The sequence below is a fragment of the Prionailurus viverrinus genome, chromosome B4 (genome assembly GCF_022837055.1).
Source record: "Prionailurus viverrinus isolate Anna chromosome B4, UM_Priviv_1.0, whole genome shotgun sequence".
Lineage (NCBI taxonomy): Eukaryota > Metazoa > Chordata > Mammalia > Carnivora > Felidae > Prionailurus > Prionailurus viverrinus.
In genome coordinates this window covers 100,297,038-100,320,444 of record NC_062567.1, presented here as the reverse complement: position 1 = coordinate 100,320,444, position 23,407 = coordinate 100,297,038, and the positions used below count along the sequence as shown (strand labels likewise).

Genomic DNA, 23,407 nt, shown 5'->3' with positions numbered 1-23,407 from the left:
AGGACTTTAACAATATTAATAATATTAAGTTGGATGGTGGGCACTTGAGGTTTGTTTCATTATTATTCTTAAACGAAGGCTAAATGTTTACATACATGTATATACATTTTAACTTTCATGTGTAGATTTAACTAATCGGAAAGCAAATTTTTAAACCAAAAGAAAAAAAGGAGAAAAAAATCATTGAATTTTTATCTTGTTTATTATTTATTCTTCCTACTAGACTGTAAGCTCTATGCAGTTAGTTAAGATACTTGGTTTTTTCATCAACTGATATATCCCCAGTACGTAGGACAGTAACTTAAGGACCCAGTACCTAGCACTTGAAATATGGAAACATTTGATAAATATTTGTTGAGTTACTCTCCTGTTAGGTGGACTGTTTTCCAGGATGATGGTCTAATAGATTATGCATGATTTGTGCTTAACTATGCCGAATAGGCTTGGCTTCTGTTGAATAAAGAGGTATTGTTTAGCATTGAGAATAAAGTTTATGAGACTGAGTTTAGCTCATTCACTTTATTCAAAAAGCTAAGACTTTAGTGACTTTTATTTTTTTTTTTTAATTTTTTTTTTTTTCAACATTTATTTATTTTTGGGACAGAGAGAGACAGAGCATGAACGGGGGAGGGGCAGAGAGAGAGGGAGACACAGAATCGGAAACAGGCTCCAGGCTCTGAGCCATCAGCCCAGAGCCCGACGCGGGGCTTGAACTCACAGACCGCGAGATCGTGACCTGGCTGAAGTCGGACACTTAACCGACTGCGCCACCCAGGCACCCCCTTTAGTGACTTTTAAATGTGTCACTTTAGTCTTGTCCTTTGGTATAGTTTGAGATATGATGCTTTTCACCCTATTAACCTCTTGTGGATATTTTCTTAGTCACAAATAGAATTGAATGAATCAATGCAAATCAGAACTATTTAGTGAAAGTTTATACTTGCCCTAAAGATAAGAATATTTTAATATTGTCTACTTATAAAGTGTAACAGCATAAAATAGTGATACGGTAGAAAATTATTTTGGAAAAGTGACCTAAAGGAGGAAGAGAGGTATAATGAAAATGAGTATCTCTTAGGGTTTTAAAGTATGTACTATACTTCTTCCCAAAAGTGTAGAATACCACCTGTCCTCCCCCATTTTGAAACTAAAGAAATACTTTAAAACTAGATAAATGATCTTTGACCATTTGAAAAGTAAACCTTTCTGCCCCATTTATAAATTACTGTTAATTTATAGATTTAAATTTATAGGTAAATTTTTCAAATACAGTCTGAATTTTTTCTAGCATCAGATTGATTTTCATTAAATTTTCAAAAATCTTTTTCTAAGTAATTCATTGTTAATTAGAAATTGTCTCAATACATTGTGAAAAGAGATTTAAATCTTAATTCAACTGATATTCTCATTTAAGTGTAGACTTTTTAGTGGTGAGCAGGCATGATCCTTATGACACGCATACGATTTGACAGGAAAATAAGCTGATTATTGACAAAAAGCAGTTTTTAAATTTCTTGGAATAAAGAGGAACTATGAGTTTTAAATAAGCAAGGTAAATTGTAGATGTATTAGAAAAATTGCATAGCTCTTGTAATCTTTTTACTTACACTTAATATTTTATGTACTTAATCTTTATACTTATACTGTATTCATGCATTCAATTTAATTTTTTTTTAATATTTTTAGTGTTAAAAGTACAAAAGTCAGATTCCGTTTTTGCTTTTTATTCTTAGAAGCTTTGTTGTTTGTCATCATGTTCTGTTATGTATTTCAGCATACATATTGAGGCATTTCTAGGAACTCCTTGAAAAAATTCACTTGTTAAAAGGGATAAAAATGGTAAAAGACTTGAATTATCAAAACCTTAAGCAAAAATGAATATAAAATACTGTTTATCTAGACATTGAAGTAGTCCATACCAACTCTTGACTCCATGTTTTTTTGTGTTTTTGTGATAGATAAGACAAAACCTATGGCTTCTGTAACTAATGCCAATACATCTAGTACACAAGCAGCTCCTGTAGCTGTTACAACACCTGTGTCATCTGGTCAGGCCACACCTACGTCACCTATTAAAAAGGTAAGCCAAATTTTTGTTTGCTAAAAATACATCTATTCTGTTTAAGTACTAAAGCATTAAGACAATTCTTAAATTTGTATACTTTATTCCAAAAGTAAAGTTTAGAACAAGAATGTATTTTTCCTTTTTAATTTGACTTGAGATTTTCTTTGAACCATATTACATTCTTTTTTTTTAATATAATTTTTAAAGTATTAGTTTGCACATAAAAACTAATGGCTTTGTATTTTTTATTTGTACTGAATTGTTGAGAAACATGGGTTTTGTATCCTTTATCCCTGTTGATAAGTAAAGGTACATTTTGTTAATTTCACATGTGTGTGAGTTAAGCACAAAAAATACTACCACAAGTCAAGGACAGAGCTAGAATCTAGATTTTCCTTTTTGTTTAGTTTTGTTTTTATTTAAATTCAAGTTAGTTAGCATTCAGTACAGTATTGGTTTCAGGAATAGAACCCAGTGATTCATCACTTCCGTATAACACCCCGTGTGCATACCAACAAGTCCCTTCCTTAATGCCCATCATTGATTTAGCCCACCCCCCCACCCCCGCCGCCCCGCACCTACCTCCCCTCCAACAACCCTCAGTTTGTTCTTTGTAGTTAAGAGTTTCTTATGGTTTGCCTCCCTCTGTTTTTATCTTATTTTTCCTTCCCTTCCCCTTGTTCATCTTGTGTTTCTTTCTTTTTTTTTTTAATTTTTTTTTTTTTTTAATGTTTATTCCTTTTTGAGAGAGCACAAGCAGGGGAGGGACAGAGAGAGAGGGAGACACAGAATCTGAAGCAGGCTCCAGGCTCTGAGCTATCAGCACAGAGCCCAATGTGGGGCTCAAACTCTCGAACCTCAAGATCATGCCCTGAGCCAAGTCAGATGCTCAACCAACTGAGCCACCCAGGTGCCCCTCATCTGTTGTGTTTCTTACATGGAATTTAGATTTTCTAACTCTACAAAGCACTAGATTTGCAAGTATCATGCCATAAGAGCATGACCTCTGATGTCAGACAAAGCAGAGATCCACACCTGTACCCCTCTCCTCCTTTATTAATTGTAAGGACCTTAAGCAAGTTACTGTCTTCTTATCTGTCAGGGGAAAGAAAGACAAAACAAAAACAGAAGAGTAAGTTAGCATTGTAAGTGTTGGTTGAGAGAGAGCCTGGCTAGTGACAAAGTACTCCCACAATGTTAGTTTCATTTCTTCCTCTTCTCCTTTATTCTGTTCTCCACGTGGGCTCTGTCCTTTTGCTTCCTTTTCTCCACCAAACAGTGCTTTCCAACTAGTTTGTTGATGTTTTTAAAGATTTTGCTTTTCCCTGCTACTCCAGAACCTGTACTTCATTTGACCCAAATTAAAGATTACAGGTTTTGTTTTATTTTGTGGGGTTTTTTTTGTTTTTGGTTGTTTTTTTTTTTACCACTGCTCTCTCTTTTTAAAGGCTTCTCCCCACCAACCCTTACTTGTCTTTAATGAGCGTATTCATTTCCCTCTCTGTTTACATACACACACACACACATGCACACACATACACACACTTTTTTGTGGAAACATTTAAGAATTGAGTGCAATCAGTATAACACTTTACCCCTAAATACTTGAATATGTATCTCCTAAATACAAAAGCATTATCCTTCATTCCCATACTAAAATGATCCTATTTAAGATATTTAACTTTGATATAATACTCTGATCTGTGATCATTATATACAAACCATTATATACAAACTAAGATATTTAACTTTGATATAATACTCTGATCTGTGATCATTATATACAAACCATAGTGAAGATTTTTTCAGTTGTCCTCCTACTAATGTTTTTCTGTTTGTTTTTTCTTGAAATCAAGGGTCCACTGAGGGATTGTACATTGTATTTAACTGTCATGTCTGTGCCTTTGGACTTCTTATTTTGTTGCTTATCTGACATTATTTGGTTTGGGTGGGTTTGATTTTAAATTCCCATAGTGTTTCTATTATGTTGTCAGTATTGCTAATTTTGGATTTGGCTTCAAGTGATCAAAATGTGAACCCTTTAGAATAATAAACTAGAGAAAATCCATATCGCTAGTAATGATCCTCTTCTAAAACTCTTCCTAAGGAAATTGGTATTGTGGGTTCATAGTAGTAGAAATGCATGGATTTCACTGGTACAGTTTGAATATCAGGAAACTATATGAATGATTTATCTTACCTTCTGTATTCCAGAGCTGAGGGCTTCTTGAAGTTAGGTAGAACTCATATTCATAAGATCATAATTATATATGCTTAAAAATGAAATTTTTCAGGGGCAATCTCTGCAGAATTTTCAAGATGATTATCATGGTATAACTGGAGTCAACATAGGCTGCTTTAACTAAACTTTATTTAATTCTAGAGTTCTTCTATACTTCTTCAGTGATTACCAAACTTTAGCTTTTTTGATTTATTATCTGTTAAAACTATAGGATTATCAGAAGTTCGCAAGAAGCTCCATCCCTCTGAAATATCTGGCCAAGAAAAACTGGCTCTCATTCTTTTGAGTATTTAGCTAAGCAGTCTCTTTCCTGCTATAGTCAAACAATTACAGTGGACTTCTTTCAATCAACTATATTTTTCTCAAGCATAGCCCCAAATTTAATAACTTAATTGCTCTTAATATCTGTTAGATTAACCTCTTTGCTATAAAAATCCTTGTTCAGAATTACTTCTGATTCTGTAATTAAATCGATATAATAACAAGTGTTTTCTATGATTTGCATATTTAGAAACCACTTTATTCTCAATTTCAAGCATCATAACTTACTTGGAAGATTATATTGTTTCAGTCTTAAAACCTTAAGGGTTTTGTAGCCAAATTTTATTCAAATCAACAAAGTTGTGGTATACAGAAAATTTGAAGTATTATTTTAATGGATGGAGCAATCTTATTTATTTTGTATGACTTTTTAAAGCCTTTAATTTTGTTCAGTGATACTTTGTAATGTTAATTTAGCATTTTAATGTTTCTAAGTTAGTTTCAGGAATTTTCTTGTAACTTAGAGACCTAACAGATGAATTGCCTTAGATGAGTTGTTAATCTGTAAATGCATTTTAAAAGATTTTGCAGTTAAGAATTCTATTTTTAGATTCTCACTCACTACTCTGCTTTTGATATTTGCACAGAGGTATGCTAAGTTTTGTTTTCTCCACCATTGCATAAACTATATATAAATACACACTCATACACTCATGGTAAGCAATAGATCACAAAACAGAAGCTCTAAAGCAGTATTAAATATCACTTATATTTTCTAACAACTCAGGGTGGCAGCTACAGAGAAACATAGATATATTCGCTTTAAATGATTTTCGCTTAAGTTCTTAACTCTTCAGCTAAAATTAAAGAATATTTCTGTAGCAGTAAGATCAGGCTTATGATTTGTGGAGATGTTTTCTATAATACCATCAGTTTGGTTTTATGATTTAAAATTTTAACAGTAGGGGTGCCTGGCTGGCTCAGTTGGGAGAGCATGTGACTCGATCTTGGGTTCATGAATTCAAACCCCACGATAGGTGTAGAGATTATTTTTAAAAATAAGTAATCTTTAAAAAATTGTTTAGTATTTTTATTTTTGAGAGAGAGTGTGAGTGGGGGAGGGATATAGAGGGAAGGGAACAGGATCCAAAGCAGGCTCAGCACTGACAGCAGTGAGCCCAGTGTGGGCCCAAACCTATGAACTGTGAGATCCTGACCTGAGCCAAAGTCAGATGCTCAACCAACTGAGCCACTCAAGCATCTCTAATCTTTAAAATTGTAACAGTAATTCTATATACCCCTCTTTTGTCAAAATAAATATTTTTGGTTGGGGCTCCTATGTGTGTCTTGGTCAGTTAAGCATCCAACTGTTAATTTCGGCTCAGGTCGTGATCTCATGGTTAATGAGTTTGAGCCCTATATCGGGCTCCGTGCTGAGTATGGAGCCTGCTTGAGATTTTCTCTCTCTCTGTCTCTCTCCCCCGCCCTCCTCCCTGCTTGCGCTCTCTCGCTCTCTCTCTCTCTCTCTCTCTCTCTCTCTCTCCCCCTCCCTCCTTCTCCCTGCTTGCTCTCTCTCTCTCTCTCTCTCTCTCTCAAATAAAATAAAAAACTTAAAAAATAAATATTGTTTGGGATCTCAGAAAAAGATTGCCTACTTTGTTGTATGCACATAAATTCTGATAGGGTAAACTGTATTTACTTTACTAGATGGTAAAAATTCAGAATTTTCTTGGAATTAAATGCTTTGGTTAATTGAATCCAATTATTAAGTATAATAATAATTTAATAAAAAACTACTGTGTACTGTGGTATATTGCAGTATGCCAGTAGAAGTGTACAAATACAGAATGATGGTTTAAAAATGAAAGAGATCATATTTGATTTGAGGTAATAAAATTAGAACATTTGAGATCTTGAATGAGTAAGTAGTATTTCAACTAGCAGGAGAGTTTGTACAGTTTGCTGAAAGGAAAAAAAGAAACAATGTGAACAAAGTAGGGACAATGTAGAATCTTTTGCAGGAAAATAAATTGTTTAGTTTGATATCTAAAGTACATATACAAAGTAAAACAGGAATAGTAAAGCCAAATTGTGGAATGTCTTCATTTCTCTGGTAACATTTTTAGTTTGATGGATAGTAGAGAATCAGAAGATGTTTAAACAAGGCCGTGAAAGAATTATTCTTTATAGAATATAATTTTGGTAGCAACGTACAGGTGTATTTGAAAGTGAGAGACTAATTGAAAGACGATGTATTAGAAAATCATTGAAGTTGCCCAAGATGATAAAAAAAATAAACTAGAGAAGTGGCAGTTCTTAGAAGGAGATGAGTTTCTCCTCAGAAGGAGAAGAGTTTCAGAGACTTGGCAGCTAATTTATAAATGAAGGACGATGACAGAGAAGAAGTCTAACATGGCTATGAAGTTTCAAACAGGGAATTGAAGAAATTTATTGGTGCTACTAACAGAATTAGGGAACTGAGGGAGAGCCAGTTTGGAAATATAGGTGTTTGATTTTAAGTATGTTGAGTTTCAGGTTCCAGTTGTAGTTCTAGATGGTCCATTCTCCAGGTAATTAGAAATTTAGGACTGGGAATTTAGGAATAAGACTCAACTAGAAATAATAAATTTGAAAATAAGCTGAGCACAGTTCATATTGAGCTTGAGGAAGTAGAAAAGACCCTGTTCCCAGCCCTCAGAAGAAAGTAGAAAGAGAAGATGAGAGATCTGAGAACAGGCTCTTGAAATGCTTATGTTGCAGGACTGTGCTGACAAAAGCAACAAGGCCAAGAAGGAGGGTGGGCAAAAGAGTAAGAAAGTCAAAACAGTGTCCTGTTACAAAAGCCAAAAGAAGAGTTTCAGGGAATAGGTATAGTTGAATATTTCAGAGATACTCATTTACAGACCAAGTAAAATTGAAAGGTACTTTTAAACACATAAACCAATAAATCCAAATTCACACTAGGCAGAATGGGGGTAGATCAGTCATTACAGTGCAAGAAATGTCCATTTTAAATTGCTAATACTGCTTCATTTTTCTCAACTCTAAAATAGCAGTATTAATAGTATTTCAGTGGGTGGTTGTAAGGATTAAACGGGTAACTCCTGTGAAGCACTTAGTTTAGGGACTGGCGGGAGTAAACATCTGTTAAATGTTAGCTTCTCTTGTAACATTCAGTAAAAGTTACGTTATCTATTTTATCATGGAGGGGTAACTTTGTTTCCAGTTTTGGGGAGGTTCCAAGGCAGGGATTAGCAAACCATAGTCGGGTGAAACTGGCCTATTACTTGTTTTTGTACAAGTTAGAATGGTTTTAATATTTTTTTAAATTATTTTGAGAGACGGAGTGCAAGCAGGGGAGGGGCAGAGGGGGAGGGAGAGAGAGAATCCCAAGCAGGATCTGCGCTGTCAGTGCAGAGTTCGATGCGGGGCTCAAACTCAGGAACTGTGAGATCTTGACCTGAGCCAGCCGAAATCAAGAGTCGGCTACTTAACTAACTGAGCCACCCAGGCACCCCTGGTTTTAATATATATTTTAAAATTTTTTCTAAATGTTTTTACTTATTTTTTTAATTTTTTTTAATGTTTGTTTATTTTTGAGACAGAAAGAGACAGAATATGAATGGGGGAGGGACAGAGAGAGAGGGAGACACAGAATGGGAAGCAGGCTCCAGGCTCTGAGCCATCAGCCCAGAGCCCGATGCTGGGCTCGAACTCACGGACTGCGAGATCGTGACTTGAGCTGAAGTCGGATGCTTAACCGACTGAGCCACCCAGGCACCCCTGTTTTTACTTATTTTTGAGAGAGAGAGAGACAGAGACAGACAGAGCAAGTGGGGGAGGGGCAGAGAGAGTGAGGGAGACACAGAATCCGAAGCAGGCTCCAGGCTCTAGGCTTTAGGCTCTAGGCTCTGAGCTGTCAGCACAGAGCCTAACGCGGGGCTTGAACTCACAAGCTGTGAGATCATGACCTGAGCCAAAGTCGGATGCTTAACCGACTGAGCCACCCAGGCACCCCAAGGTTTTAATATTTTTAAATGGTTGGAGGGGAAAAATCAAAAGAATATTTTGTAACCCAAACTTAAATTTCAGTATATCTAAATAAGTTTTATTAGAAACACAGCCACATTTATTCTCATGTATTACCTGTGGTTACTTTTGTACAACACTGTGGATGCATAGTTACAACAGTGACTCTGTGGTCTGCAAAGCCTAAAATTCACAGTCTGGTCCTTTACAGAAAAGTTGGCCAATCTCTATTCTTGGATGGTCCCTATGAGTTTAGACGCAGAAATCAAAAACTGGTCATCTCAGTGTCTGTATTGTTGTATAAAATGTTACAGAGATCCAGTGGAATCCTTAATGTTTTGTTAATTTTTTTCACAGTGCCACTTGGCCGAAAGAAGTATTTGTTTCATTTATTAAATAGTTAAGTGCAAGTAAGTTAACAGTGGCAATTTGTGCCGTGTCCAACAGATGTCACTGTGCTTTCTCTCAAAACTTGAAAGTATACCACAGCGCCCTTGTGATTTTATTCTGGCATCCCTGGAATGCCTCAGTGCACTGTATATCATGAGGCTATTTATGAACTTATTGATAGGAATTACTTACTAGAAGTACCAGAGATATCTTACCATCATAATAGTTTTGTCTATGAAGTAGCCCTCTGACATTCTGGGTGCTTAAACAAGCAAGCACTCTGAAATGCTAATTATATCAAACTTTGGCAATAAATATGGAAGAAAGTGTTTTTTCTTTTTTTTTTTTTTTTAATTACCCATATCCTATGCTTATAGCAACTAGTTAGTTGCTATATTCACCCATCTGTTCTTAACTGTGGTTAAATATTTAAACAGTGAAGTTCATGAAATGAACTAAAGACAACAAATGTTTCATTTTTAGGGCTCTTGGAAACCTTGAAAATGAAATATTTGTACAAAAGAATAGTTTTTAGTTGAAATGTTAAAATTAATATTTGGTGGTAAAATCAAAAAGTAAATTTAAGGCTATGATACTAAAAATATACTGAATTAAATATTCTAAGTGGAAGATAACATCACTTATTACTTTTTGTTGATTATGCTGGATTAAAAAAAATTCTTAACCCAAGTATATAAATGAATAAAAATAAAATTCAAATGCAGTAGTCTGTTCATTCAAGTACTGTAATATTTGCTCCATGTGCCTTTAATTGCTTTAGAAATTTCTTTATTAGATTCTTTCAGATTCTTTCTCTTATGCTAAAATTAGATTTGTTCCCAGTTACTTTTAAGATTGGATCATTACCCAGTTACTGGGTTTTGTTACAAAATTCTTTTAAACAGAAAAAAGTATGTTTTGTTTATAACTTCCTTTTTTGTTTTGTGCTTTCAATCTTTATGTCTTTACCTGTCTTATTTTAATTGGCTTTAGTATGATTTCATTGCTCCTATCATGCCTGTGGTGGAATCAGTAGATCCTGCATCATGGAGGCAGGGCTTGCGCAAAACTGGCATTGTTCTTGTGCCCAATAAGGGTGAAAAATCCATGGTGAGGCATTCCTATGTGCAAGGATTTATGAGGTTACAATATAACAAGTTTAATATGAATATTGGTTCCAGAGATGCATGGTTTTAAAGTCCTTATGGTGTGCTCATTTCTGTCCTCTGTATTTGCATTATAATTTTTCTGTGTGCTGTAAAGTGTGGAGTGTGTTTTCTTAAATCTAACTTTTGGAAAGATAGTTCTATTTTTTTCCAGTTTTAGATCTTTACATTTTTTACTAAGACATTAACCTACTTAGTAAAAGTGTTTCTCCTGAAACTATTAACTATAATTTCAGACATATTATCTGTAAATTTGTTATTTCCAGCTTAAGGATTGATCAGTGTTGATAATTATGTTTTCTTTTCCTTAAAAATAAAATAACAGTTTCCAACCTCAGCTACAAAAATTTCTCCCAAAGAAGAAGAGAGAAAAGACGAGTCTCCTGCATCTTGGAGGTTAGGACTTAGAAAGACTGGCAGTTATGGCGCACTTGCAGAAATCACAGCATCTAAAGAGGCTCAGAAAGAAAAAGACACTGCAGGTGTTATACGTTCAGCTTCGAGTCCCAGACTCTCCTCCTCTTTGGATAATAAAGAAAAGGTGACTTATTTCATCATCTGGTTTCTATCAACACTCTAATCATTTGTTTTCCAGGAACATGAAATCTGATAGATTTTCTACTTTGTGTCATTATTAAATTTGTGTATCAACTTAATTCACCTGACTTAATGAATTTTACATGATAATACAAATAGACCTACCTTAAACAAATGTCAGTATGGAATTATAGGCATACCTCAGAGATATTGTGGGTTTGGCTCCAGACCACTGCAATAAAGCAAGTCAAATGAATTTTTTGTTTCCCACTGTATATAAGAAATATATTTATATAAGGCACCTGGGTGGCTCAGTCAGTTAAGCGTCTACCTCTTGATTTTGGCTTAGGTCATGATCTCATGGTTGTGAGATTGATCCCCGCGTCAGGCTCTGTGCTGGGTTTGGAGCCTGCTTCAGATTCTCTCTCTTTTTAGGCCCTCCCTCTCTCTCCCATATGTGTATGTGTGTGTGGATATATATATATATATATATATCCACACACACACACACACATATACATATATATGTATACATATATATATGTCCACATACACTCTAATTTTATGTATATTTTATACTCATATATATACTCATAAATTTTATATATATTTATGCTGTAGCCTCCTAAGTGTATAATAGCATTGTGTCTAAAGAAAATGTACATACCTTAATTTAAAAATCTTTATATGCTGACCATAATTTGAGCTTTCAGCAAGTTATAATCACTGTAACAAATATGATAATAATGAAAAGCCTTGAAATATTGTCGGAATCACCAAAATGTGACATAGAGACACAAAGTGAGCAAATGCTGTTGGAAAGTGGCTTGGATAGACTTGCTTGATGTAGGGTTGCAACAAATTGCAAATTGTAAAAACCACAGTATCTGTTAAGTGCAATAAAACGAAGTATGCTTCTGTAAGTACTGGGAAGATCAGATTTGCTCAAAAAATAAATTATGAAACTATACTTAATTAAACAAATGCTTTATTCCACTAGACAGTTTATAATAAAATATATTGGGGGGCATTTATTCTAGAATTTATTCTAGAATGTAATTATACTCGTAAGTTGCATTTATCTAGCATCTGGAATTTTATATCTGTTACATCAAAAGCAACCTCCTTTTAATCAGTAGTTTTAATAACTGTATTTGAAGGATAGTATTAAATTATATCAAATAGAATGTATGCAGTTTATTCAGATATATTTTATATTGCTGGATTATTTCTTTTCTATATTTCCAGCGCTTGTACTTTTTTTTCATATAGTTTCGTCCCTCTATTTAAAGTGTTTGTTTCTTTGTGTCAGAAATCAGAAATAGAATTTCTCATCAAGTAATTTTAAAGTTTTTTATTTTGTATAAATTGATTGCCTAATTATTTTCCAAGTACTTGATGCCAGTACAGTGGGAATGTATCATACCATTGCTCCTGCACTCTCAACTGGATTTGGATAAATATAACTTAAGTATTTTTTGTTTGGAGTATTTTAACGTTATATCAAAGTAATGAATAACTTACATAGCATAAATAATTAGGACTTACCAGTTAACCATATTCGAGACCTTACTTCTCTGGAAAAAAATAAGAATATTTTATTGTATTATACTGCATTACCTTACATAATCTGTTAGAGAAATTTAGAAAAAGTCATTAAAATGAGGAATTTTTTTCCTTATATTAAAATATTGTCTAATTCTAGATTAAAGGAGAAAGAAAAGAAAATCGGTTTGAACAGGCTGTCCTCTGGCACTTAAAGTATTTAACTATTAATAGACATTAATTTTAAAGAGTATAGGTAGGAGCTGTGGAAATACTATAAAGTAAACTGTTATGGTTGTATAATTGTAATTGTATAATTATACATTGTTGAATACTCTTTCCTTAGTACTTTTAGCAGTTCCTGTAATCACAGATTTATTTTTCACTCATTTTTTTTCCTGTTGTGTAGGAGAAAGATAGTAAAGGAACTAGGCTTGCATATGTTGCACCTACAATACCAAGACGACTAGCCAGTACATCTGACATTGAAGAGAAAGAAAACAGGTGGATTCATTATGATTTGCTTTATGTTTTTACTATGAAATCTTTATTACCTAGCATGACAATGAAAACATGAGCATTGTTGTAACTCTGTGGGATATATGGATTGTGGGAAGAACACCAAATAGAAGGTCCTGAGGAGATGCAGATTTGTATATTCATGAAATGGCAAAATCAAAACAAAACACATTGTAGTTGGGACAGTGGTGCCAGATGAGGTCACAAACTAATCTAGTACAGACTCTCCAAATAGTTGAAACCTACAGAAAAGGAGAAAGAAAGGAGAAAAAGCTCTTAATCACTGTCAACATTTTAGTTTCTTTCTTCCTATTTTCAGCACATGGGGTATGAGAACTTTAAAATATAGTTGTAGTCATGTTATAACATCCAGTTTTGTGTCTTGACTTTTTTTTTTTTTTTTACCTCACATCTCATACATAGTCTTATGTGTTCATACATATCTTCAGTAAGCGTTGGTTTTCATCAGTGCATTATGTTCCATAGAGTAGGTCTATTGAGGTTTAAGTAACTATTTCCCCTCTCCAAATATGGACATTTAAATTGGTATTTTATGATCATAAGTAAAACTTCTGTAAATATCTTAATTTTCCCCACTGTAGTTAGGATTATACCTTAGGGATAGAATCTTAGAACTGGAATTACTTTCATTTCTTAATAAATATTCCAAAGTATTTTCTTAAGGGATTTTACTAGTTTCTGCTTCTACTAATGTTTTTTAATAGACAGCTTTCTTAATCCTGTTTTAAAATTATATACCAGAATTTGAAAGATACTCTTTTCACAGAGACTCTTCAAGTTTACGAACGAGTAGCTCCTATACAAGAAGAAAATGGGAAGATGATCTCAAAAAGAATAGCTCAGTTAATGAAGGATCAGCTTACCATAAAAGGTAATATAATTCTTAAGTAACTTTTATGCATTCTTTTATAAAAATATGAGGCAGTTTGTTTGGAGCCCTCAATTTAATATCATTAAGAAAATACGTGCTTTCATTGTTTAAATAAAACGTCATTTAAAAGTCCAGAATATATATTTAGAGGTAGATGAAAATTTGTTTTTACTTTTATATATATTATGTATAATTAGATTTGATATATTAGGAAACATCTTTTAGATTGTAGCATATTTAGAAGGAACTCCTTATATAATTGACTAGAGAAGTTGAAATAGATCAGTGTCTTAATTGATCTGGGCATTATTTAGTGACCTGGAAGTTTCCACTTTTCTTAGAACTCAGAGAGATGGTAATTTCTTGAATTGAAATGTTGGTAATGTCATATTGGAGAGGAGGGGGGACAAAAACCATAAATATTTTCTCTGTTAAAAACAACCAAAAAGAAGAGTAAAAGATGAGCAATTATAATATAGGCATGGGTCACTCCTAAGGATGTGACTCATTGCTAAAATACTTTTCTTCAAAAAGGTTGATCTTAACTTTTCCTGAGTAAAACCAGACCTAAGTGTTTTGCTCAGACCCAGCCTGGCATGACCATATGGTCTGTTAATAGTTCCAGAAACATAAAATATCAGATCAGAACATGTTTGAGTCCTGTCCAGGGAGGTGGGAGGCAGTAAAATGATACACTACCAAATTAGTGAAATCATCTAGACTCTAGCAAGTTGTAGATGCAACTCTTGGTGCTGGAGCCGGTGGTGTATTTAGGAACACAGTTTTTTAGATTTTTCCTAGCCTTGTGTATCTGTGTAATGTATAGACATTAACTGTAGACTACACATACAGACACATCCTATATAGATATGACTCTTTCCTTCAGTTGCTCCTTTGGTAGAAGACAAGATGATTTGATTAGTTCTAGTGTTCCAAGCACCACATCAACACCAACAGTTACCTCTGCAGCTGGGCTTCAGAAAAGCCTGCTTTCCAGCACAAGCACTACTACAAAGATTACAACGGGTTCTTCCTCAACAGGCACACAAAGCAGGTGAGTCACAGATAACATTTTGTGTTCAGGCCTACTGTGTGCTTATGTATGTGCATGCATTTTTGTTTAGAAGATTGTGGGGCTCTGGATTTTTTCATTTACCTTTTAAAATTATTTACAAGCAAAAATTGGTCCCAAAAAGAGGCAATTATGCATGTCTGGGGAAAAACGAAGTTCTTGAATTATTAACTTTTCTTGAATCAGGCTGCTTAAAATGTAAATTTCTCCCTTTGACAGCTCTGGGTGAGACTTCTGGTTCATAGTTCAAAGATGTCTTGCCTCATGTTTTAAAAAAATCCATCCCTGTAGTCACATGTTTCAGCTGCTAGAAAGTGCTTTCATTGTTTAGCTGTTTTCCTTTTCTCTTTTTGTGTTGCTGCTTATGATGCGATAGTACCTCAAATCGTTTGTGGGCTGAGGATAGTACTGAAAAAGAAAAGGACAGTGTTCCTACGGCAGTGACCATCCCTGTTGCTCCAACTGTTGTAAATGCTGCAGCCTCAACCACAACCCTGACTACAACTACTGCTGGCACTGTCTCCTCCACATCAGAGGTCAGGGAGAGACGCAGGTGTGTAAAGGTCCTAATAGAACTGCTGATGTATCTTGCTCAGTGCTGAAAGTTGTTTGTTTTGCCTTTTAACCTTGTCAAGTTGGTGACCATCTCTTCAGTAGGTTAATAAGTGAAATAACCTGTATCAGCTCAGAACTACATGAACTGATGTAATTGGCAGTTACTAGCATTTAGGCTTGGTGACTCCCTCTGACAGAATAGATGTTTTTGTTTCAAGGAAGTGAGCCAGACACTACTCTTCTTAGCCATCTTCATTTTTTTTAGTGGTTGTTTTCATTCAAGATGGTTTTGTGATGAAGATCTAAACACACCCAGTCACACTTATGGAAGACTAGATGTAACATGACAGAAACAGATTTTTCATTCTTCTGTTTCCTCCTATTATTAAAAAATTTGATGGATGTTAAACTGTTTTTGTTACTTTCGAGACTTTTCATTTTAAGATTCTCTTGAAGAAAGGCTTCTTGGGCATATGTGTAAAAACCAAATCATTTTTAAGCACTTTGAATACGTTCTCTTAGTTTTAATTCAGTACATAAAAGGGACTCATTAATTAAATATTTTAAAGGATTTATGAATTTATTTTGTGTGCTTAAATGTTAGGAGCGTTGCTCACTTCTTCATGCTGCTGCTAATTTGCTTGGAATTTCAGATGTGGAAAGGAACTTACGTCTTTTGTGATAGCCTTGCTTTACATAAGAAACTAAGACCCAGAGATATTAAGTGACTTTTCCACTTTTATTTAATGAGAACTAAGGCGAGGCCCAAGATTACAGGAGAATCAGTCAAGTGTTTTTCCTGCTATAGCATGCATAGTTACTAGCTTTGAATTTTGTTTTTCCTCTTGAGAAAAAAAAAATCTTAAAAAACTAAATGTGACCTTTTTTGTATTTTATTCCTTTGAGATTAAATTAGCTACATAACTGGTGTTTTGATTTTTATTTTGTTTTGTTTGTTTACTAAAATACCAACCAGATTAACTTTGTCATAGTTCTGGCATGTAGTGTTCATATACAGGCTTTGTCTCTGGTGCTTATCAAAGTACATGGCCTGTAGTAAGTTATTAATGTCCTTACAGTAATATTCGTGGTGAATATATGAAAAGTAACAAAACATTAAATTTTTAAATGTTAAACATTTTCTTTCCTATCATTGCATCTTTATTTTTTGTCAGCATGATTATGTTTTATTACTATTTCTATGGTAAGATTTAGTGATAGTTCTATAAAACCATTAAAAGCAGTTAGCATTTTGTGATTTGAACACCAGTATAGGTCATACCATATTTTAATAATTCTTCATTTTTCTATACATTAATGTTAGTTTTAGGCTTTTGAGGTGTTTTCAAGTCAGACCACATAGCCAACAGAAATTAGAAGATCATAGGCAGCCATCATTATTTTTGAGTGAAAATCAACTTGAGGACTTTGCTTTTACGGAGTAGGGGAAGTTAAAGGGAAAAGGTTAGGAATCCTTGGTTTTTTACTCCTTTAATCCTAAGGTTAGAATGCTCTCCAGGTCAGAATTTCTTCTTCTGTAACATAAGTATTTTATTTATATAATTTTTAACTTCTAGACTTGTTGTTGGAGAAAGTTGAGTTTTAGGTTCTTAGAATTAATCCTGGAAGACATTAGATTGAGAATTAAATATTTGGAGATATTAATAGAACAGAACAAATTTTAATAGCATAAGAAACAAAATGTATCTGTTGACATTTTCCCTGGTGTATATTACAGAAATTTTGTTTGTCTTACTCATTTTCAGTGATGTTTGCAATAATAATGTTTGTGTTTTGTTTCATGTCAAGTAATTGTTTGCAGTTTTGAATACATTGTTGACCTCTTCTGTTTGTCTTCCAATTAAATTTTGTTAATGGTTTTGAAATGTGTATAGTTGAATATTTGTCCTCAAAATGTATATATTATGATTTAAGTATATATTGTGGCTAAAAAGATAAGTTAATCCATCTATGCTATTTTAGGTATCCTCACATATATACTTTCAGATGTTATGCAAAGTTACCAAACTCACTATTAAATTCCACTATTCTATTCTTGAATTTTGTTTTTATTGATTAGGATTGGATGAGGATTTTCTGTTTTTGTTAAGATTTCCAATGGATTAATAGTGGTAGCAGAGTGGGAAGTAGAGAAGAAAAGTTAGCTTTAAATAGCATGATAGCAAATTCTTTCATTTTTTAAGTGTTTCTAATTCTCCAGTTTTTTCAAAATACAAAGCAGTATCTTACTAACAAGTTCAAGTTTGTAACATGAATTCATGTGGAACCGTTGCTTTGTATAATTATTCTCCTCCACCTTTTTCCCTTGGCTCAGCCAGCTTGCATTTGCTCATTTATCTTCCCTCTGCAAGGAAAAAAGCTGAATGAAAAAGAAGGGTTGTTTTCAGTTTTTTAAAGATGTTATTTGTTGATTACCCAAAATAAAATATTATAAATAAATATATTTCAACCAATAAATCAGTGAAATAATAAATAGAATAATTGGAATTATTAGAAAATCCTTATTTTAAAAATAATAACCTTTCAGTAGCTCAGAAAATTGTAAGCCATCTAAGACTACTAAGGAGTAAAATTATGCACCCTATATAGTTTTAAGAAAGAGATGTAGTATGATATAGTAAGTTAAGGCAGCAGTGGAGTTTGAGGGGCAGCTGGGTAGCTCAGTTTGTGGGATCAAGCCCCACATCGGGCTCTGCTGGCAATGTAGAGCCTGCTTGGTATTCTCTCCCTCTCTCTCTCTCCTCCTCCCCCGCTCTTGCACTTTCTCTCTCTCTTAGAATAAATAAATAAGCTTTCTTTCTTTCTTTTTTTTTTTTTTTTTTTTTTTTTTTTTTAAGGCAACAATAGAGGAGGGCCTAGATGGCTCAGTCGGTTAAGCGTCCAACTCTTGGTTTTGGCTCAGGTCATGATCTCATAGTTTCATGAGTTCAAGCCCCGCGTCGGGCTACCAGTGCAGAGCCTGCTTGGGATTCTCTCTCCCTCTCCCTCTGCCCCTCCCCTACTCACACTGTCTCTGTTTCCCTCAAAATAAATAAACGGGGGGGGGGGGGGAGGCAGTAGTAGAGTTTGATATATTCTGCTATCTTTTTGATCAGCTCTTTTTAATTAAACACAAAATATGTGAATTAACTTTCTTGTCTACGTTTAATTCACAGAGGTCTGCTCTATACAGGAACCCCAAGAGAGGAGAAGGAACTGAATGCCAGATGGGGACTCTTAAAATAATAGGAAACATCTTGTATATTACAGATTGATAGGCTAGATTTTTATGCTGATTTGGAGCAAATGTAAGGAAAATTTAAATGAACAGAAACAGATATTGTAAGTCTTTTGACTAGTAATTTTTATCCCCTTAACCTACATATGTTAAACCAGATATGATAGGGAGATTTAACTTTTATGGCAACTTGAAACTGTTGAAAAAGTAGTGAGGCTCATTTGAAGAGAGTGTGCTGGTTGATTAGTTCTGTTTGCAGAACATGGGGATTAAAAGAACAAATGGCAATGCAGATTTCCCAGTCGTAAACTATATGTGAAAATTTTGACCATTACATAGAGGAGTCAGATTCAGTAGTCCATGTTCATGCTTACTTTCTGAGCAGCCCTTGAAATACTGAAGTGATACATGCAGCCATCTGAGCTGTTCTAGTTTTTCTGTTTAACCAGATTTGCTACCACATCAAGGTTTCATCTTCTTTTATTCTTTTCTTCTCCTCGTCTGGGAGAAGTCCAAAAAGCAATACATTGCATAGGGACAGTGGATGCATAAGTAAGTACCAAATGAATCGCTAAAAAAAAATGGCCATTGGGCCATATTTTCCAAATTGATGTTTCACAGAGCACTTTTCCACATGTAACAGGTGTACCATAAAGGTATGTTCTACTTAATAATCTTAGGAAATACATAGTTACGGTTAAACAGGTTTCTTCCTTGGTTCTTCTCAGAGCCTTTAACATGTTGTGATTTTCCTGGAGATGGTTAGAATGTATAACATTTTCCAAATATGTATAACCAACTTCCAGGATAAACAAGCTCCTCACTCTATTCTGGAATTAATTTTCTTAAACTAAACCTGTAATAACAAGTTTATTATTACTGTTTTTCACCTTTAAAATGACTTGTCCCAGAGAAATCACTGGAGTTATTACAAAAGTAGGGAATAACGGTTGTATCTAAATAAAAAGCTTAAAATTCACAAGAGTTCATATACAGACAGGATGAAAATTAAATAGTAGGAGAAAGAGAAGTATCAAGCTTAGTGTAGCTTGAGCATTCTGGGCCATCAAGAGGACAGGCATCCTAACCAGTTGTATTCATCTCTCTGGATCTGTGCATTGGTACAGATGAAGTCATATGTTGCAGAATCTCTAAAAGAAAGTCAAACTAAAGAAATGCTGGTAACTAAAATGCTTTATGTACCCGGGGCACCCGGGTGGCTCAGTAAGTTAAACATCTGACTCTCGATTTCTGCTCAGGTCATGATCTCATGGTTCGTGGAATCAAACCCTGCATTGAGCTCGGCACTGATAGCATGGAGCCTACTTGAGATTCTGTTTCCCTTTCTCTCTGCCTCTCCCCTGCTTGCTCTCTGTCTCTCTCTGAAAATAAAAATAAACTTAAAAAGAAAGAAAGAAAGTTGTATATAGTGAATTTTTTTCTTGCCCTACACTTTTAGGAGGACAAATTAAAAGCAACAGACCAAATAATTAGAAATGTAATTTTTTAAAACATTAAAATTTTAGGGGCACCTGGCTGGCTCAATGGGTTAAGTGCCTGACTTCGGCTAGGGTCATGATCTCATGGTTTGTGAGTTGAAGCCCTGCATCAGTCTCTGTGCTGATAGTGCAGAGCGTGCTTGGGATTCTGTCCCTCTCTCTACCCTTTCCCACTCATGCTCTCTCTCTCTCTCAAATAATTAAACTTAAAAAAAAATGAAACTTAAGGTTATAAACTTAAATCTGTACCAGTATTTTCATAGAAACCAAATTTGGTAAACTAGAACTCTTCAATGCTTGAATCATGTGGGGTGTGCCCGATTTGTGAGATATATGTAGTGCTAGTATAGTAGCAAAAAGACATAATCTTTCAGGATATTCTAATGTTTATTTATTTTTGAGAGGGAGAAGGAGCAAACGGGGGAGAAGCAGAGAGAGAGGGAAGCACAGAATCTGAAGCAAACTCTGAGCTCCAAACAGTTAGCACAGAGCCCAGTGTGGAGCTCAAACTCATGAACCATGAGATCATGACCTGAGCCTAAGTCAGATGCTTAATCGACTGAGCCATGTAGGCACCCCCAGGATATTCTAGAAACCTAGAGATGAAAACATATGGATAAAGAGAAAAAAAAATAAGTTATGTCATTATGAAATAGTGCCCTAGGTTATTCAACCAAATAGAGAAAATAGGTGATATTTTCTCAAACCAGATGAAAAAAACAACTTAAGTCAAAGTAAAGTAGTGAGAGGATTTTCATCTTTCTCTAAGTTTGTTGGATGTCTCAGTCAAGTAAAAATACCCTCCTGAGAAGTTCTTGACTTACCTTGCTTAAAGTTGATCTGTAATTAGAGTAGAAGCAACAGAGAACCTGTCCTCTAGTACTAACTTTAACCAATAAGTAAGAGTTAGTTGATGGAATCGAGGCAACGAGGATTTTGGTTGACAAGTGACCTTGTCATCTTAGGATTAATTATTCAAGGAGGTGAATCCTAGGAATAATAAATCATGTATTCTAGTTTCAGACAGATTTCTAAAAACTTAAGAGTGTGAAGCAAAAGACAGAGAAATCAAAAGGAATGGGGCTCTCTAAAAGAATTGTGAAGAAACTGAAATGATTCTAAGGAGTTGGAGGTGTGTTGTGTTCTTTGAACCTAGAGCTTTAAAGGACACATAGAAAGAATAAAAGATAAGGCATAAAACTGAGAATAAATTCTAAAGGTTGTTATGGATATATGAATAGTTTCAGGAAGTTTAAAGAACAGAACAAGTTAAAAATTGGAAAGCATAGTAAATCTAAAAAAAGAACGCTTTTAAAAAGTTGAGCTTTTTAAAGGGGAGGGGCAGGTGATATAAACTAGATAAATTTAATTAACAGCATAGACAATAGAAATATTCTATTTCTGAGTATTGTATGAGAAATGTGAATTAGATTGTAATATAACTAAATAAAGTATTAACAATTGAACTTCCCAAGTAACATTGATTATTGGAGGGAAGTTATTTTCTGTGTCTTGCACGGCTCTGTCTTTTCTTATTCAACCCTTTAATTAGTTATTAATCTCTTGACATGGACATATGCTTTTGAAATTGTGCATATCCTTAGACAGGATGGGGCATAGGCTTAGATCAAATATAGTGAAGTGATTGATAAGATTGATAATTGATAAGATCAGATATAGTGAAGATAAAGGTCAAGTTCTTTTTATATTAGAAAATCAGTAACCAAGAGTAGGATGCTGATTTTAAAGCAGTTTATGAATAAAAATACTTGAATTTCTAGGTAACTCAAAGTGTGAACAAGAGTATGATGTCTGCCAAAAGCATCATTAATAAATGCAGTGACAGGAGTGCAGGGAGTGTTGCTTGCTCACTAGTCATCCCATATGTTAAATGTTGCCTTCACTCCTAACCATTCTAACCATGAAAAGACATTGACAGTCTAGAGTTTAGCCTTCACGTATCATCTAGCATGGTATTGCAGGGAATCAGCAAAGGGACTAAGAGGACTCATCACATGGCTTTTCAAAAGAAAAAAAACAAAACTGTGGTTAGGAAGAACTTGAAAAATATAAGTTAATACTGATTATTTTCAATCTAAAACTTTATCAGATTGCATTGTTGAATTTTCGTGATGAATGAAACCATTTTTGGAGACTTTTTCTTAAACTAAAATGCTTACCGTGTATTCATTCATACATTCATATGTAATTCACAGATACTGTATATCCAACTAACAATTTTTATTTATTACTGTAGATCATACCTCACTCCTGTTAGAGATGAAGAGTCTGAATCCCAAAGAAAAGCAAGATCTAGACAAGCAAGACAGTCTAGAAGATCAACACAGGTATGTTTAATGTGTATAATATATAAAGCTTCAAATTGCCTTTCTCTTTTTCACTTCTCTATGAAAATATTAATGTCATTGGAGCACCTGGCTGGCTCAGTCAGAGGAGCATGTGACTATTGTTCTTGGAGTTGTGAGTACAAGCCCCGTGTTGGGTATAGAAATTATATAAAGAAATTTTTTAAAAACTTAAAAAAAAAAAAAAAAAAAAAGAAAAAAAAGAAAGAAAACACTGATGTTAGTATATAATGTGAGGAAATCTTAAAGATTGCTTTAGTAATTCTTTCCTAGCCTTTTGTGTATTACATTTAGTCTAATTAATGTTAGTATTATATTTAATCTAATTGGCATATACCTTTGTATCTCTTTGCATATTTACTTTTTGTTTCTTAGATGGTGTCTGGCACAGAGTACTCCATGCGTGTTAATGAATTAATATGATGTCTAATAATTAATAAAGAATTCTGTAAATATTTGGAGTTGTGGGGAATAGGTCTATTGTATTAGATATTTCAAACAGCTAATGTGCAAGTACCAGGAAAATGTCACTCAGTCTAGTTAGCATCTCCTTAACCTCCTTGCCATTCTAATTATATCTACTATATCATTTTGTGTCTATCCTTTCCCATAGTTGAGGCGCTCCAAAGTCCAGATTCAACTCCTTGATCCTTACTTTTATTAGTATTTCATTTCAAGCTGAACTGTTTGTTAAGGTCTTAACATATTCTTCCTGCCTTTGTACCTTTACTTTTTGAAATCTCACCTGTTCTTTAAGGCTTATCCTTTAAAAATTATTTCTTTACTGAAATTTTTTTCAGTAAATACATATGTATGTGTTTATACATATGTATTATACATATATATACATATATATGTTATACATGTTGTATGTATATATTTATGTTTTTACATATATATATATATAAAACAGAAGTACATATAAATTCAGTGTATAAACAATGTATATATCAGCTTTTCCTTCTTTGTACTTCTTAGGAATATTTATATTCATATTCATGTGATAGTACTGTCATCTCCTCCCCTTTTTT

The 23,407-nt window shown here is 34.1% G+C and overlaps 1 protein-coding gene across 6 annotated transcripts in view; it reads left to right on the top strand.

Moving 5' to 3' along the window:
• PPP1R12A (protein phosphatase 1 regulatory subunit 12A) overlaps positions 1–23,407 on the top strand; it is a 159,085-nt gene that overhangs the window by 99,519 nt on the left and 36,159 nt on the right. For 4 of the 6 annotated variants that reach the window (XM_047865580.1, XM_047865579.1, XM_047865583.1 and 1 more), the window contains 7 exons: positions 1,959–2,080; positions 10,479–10,694; positions 12,645–12,739; positions 13,542–13,646; positions 14,533–14,700; positions 15,095–15,271; positions 22,268–22,358. In XM_047865580.1, coding sequence (XP_047721536.1) covers positions 1,959–2,080; positions 10,479–10,694; positions 12,645–12,739; positions 13,542–13,646; positions 14,533–14,700; positions 15,095–15,271; positions 22,268–22,358 — 974 coding nt within the window. The remainder of the gene's footprint in view (positions 1–1,958; positions 2,081–10,478; positions 10,695–12,644; positions 12,740–13,541; positions 13,647–14,532; positions 14,701–15,094; positions 15,272–22,267; positions 22,359–23,407) is intronic. The other 2 variants (XM_047865581.1, XM_047865582.1) reach the window with 2 other exon arrangements.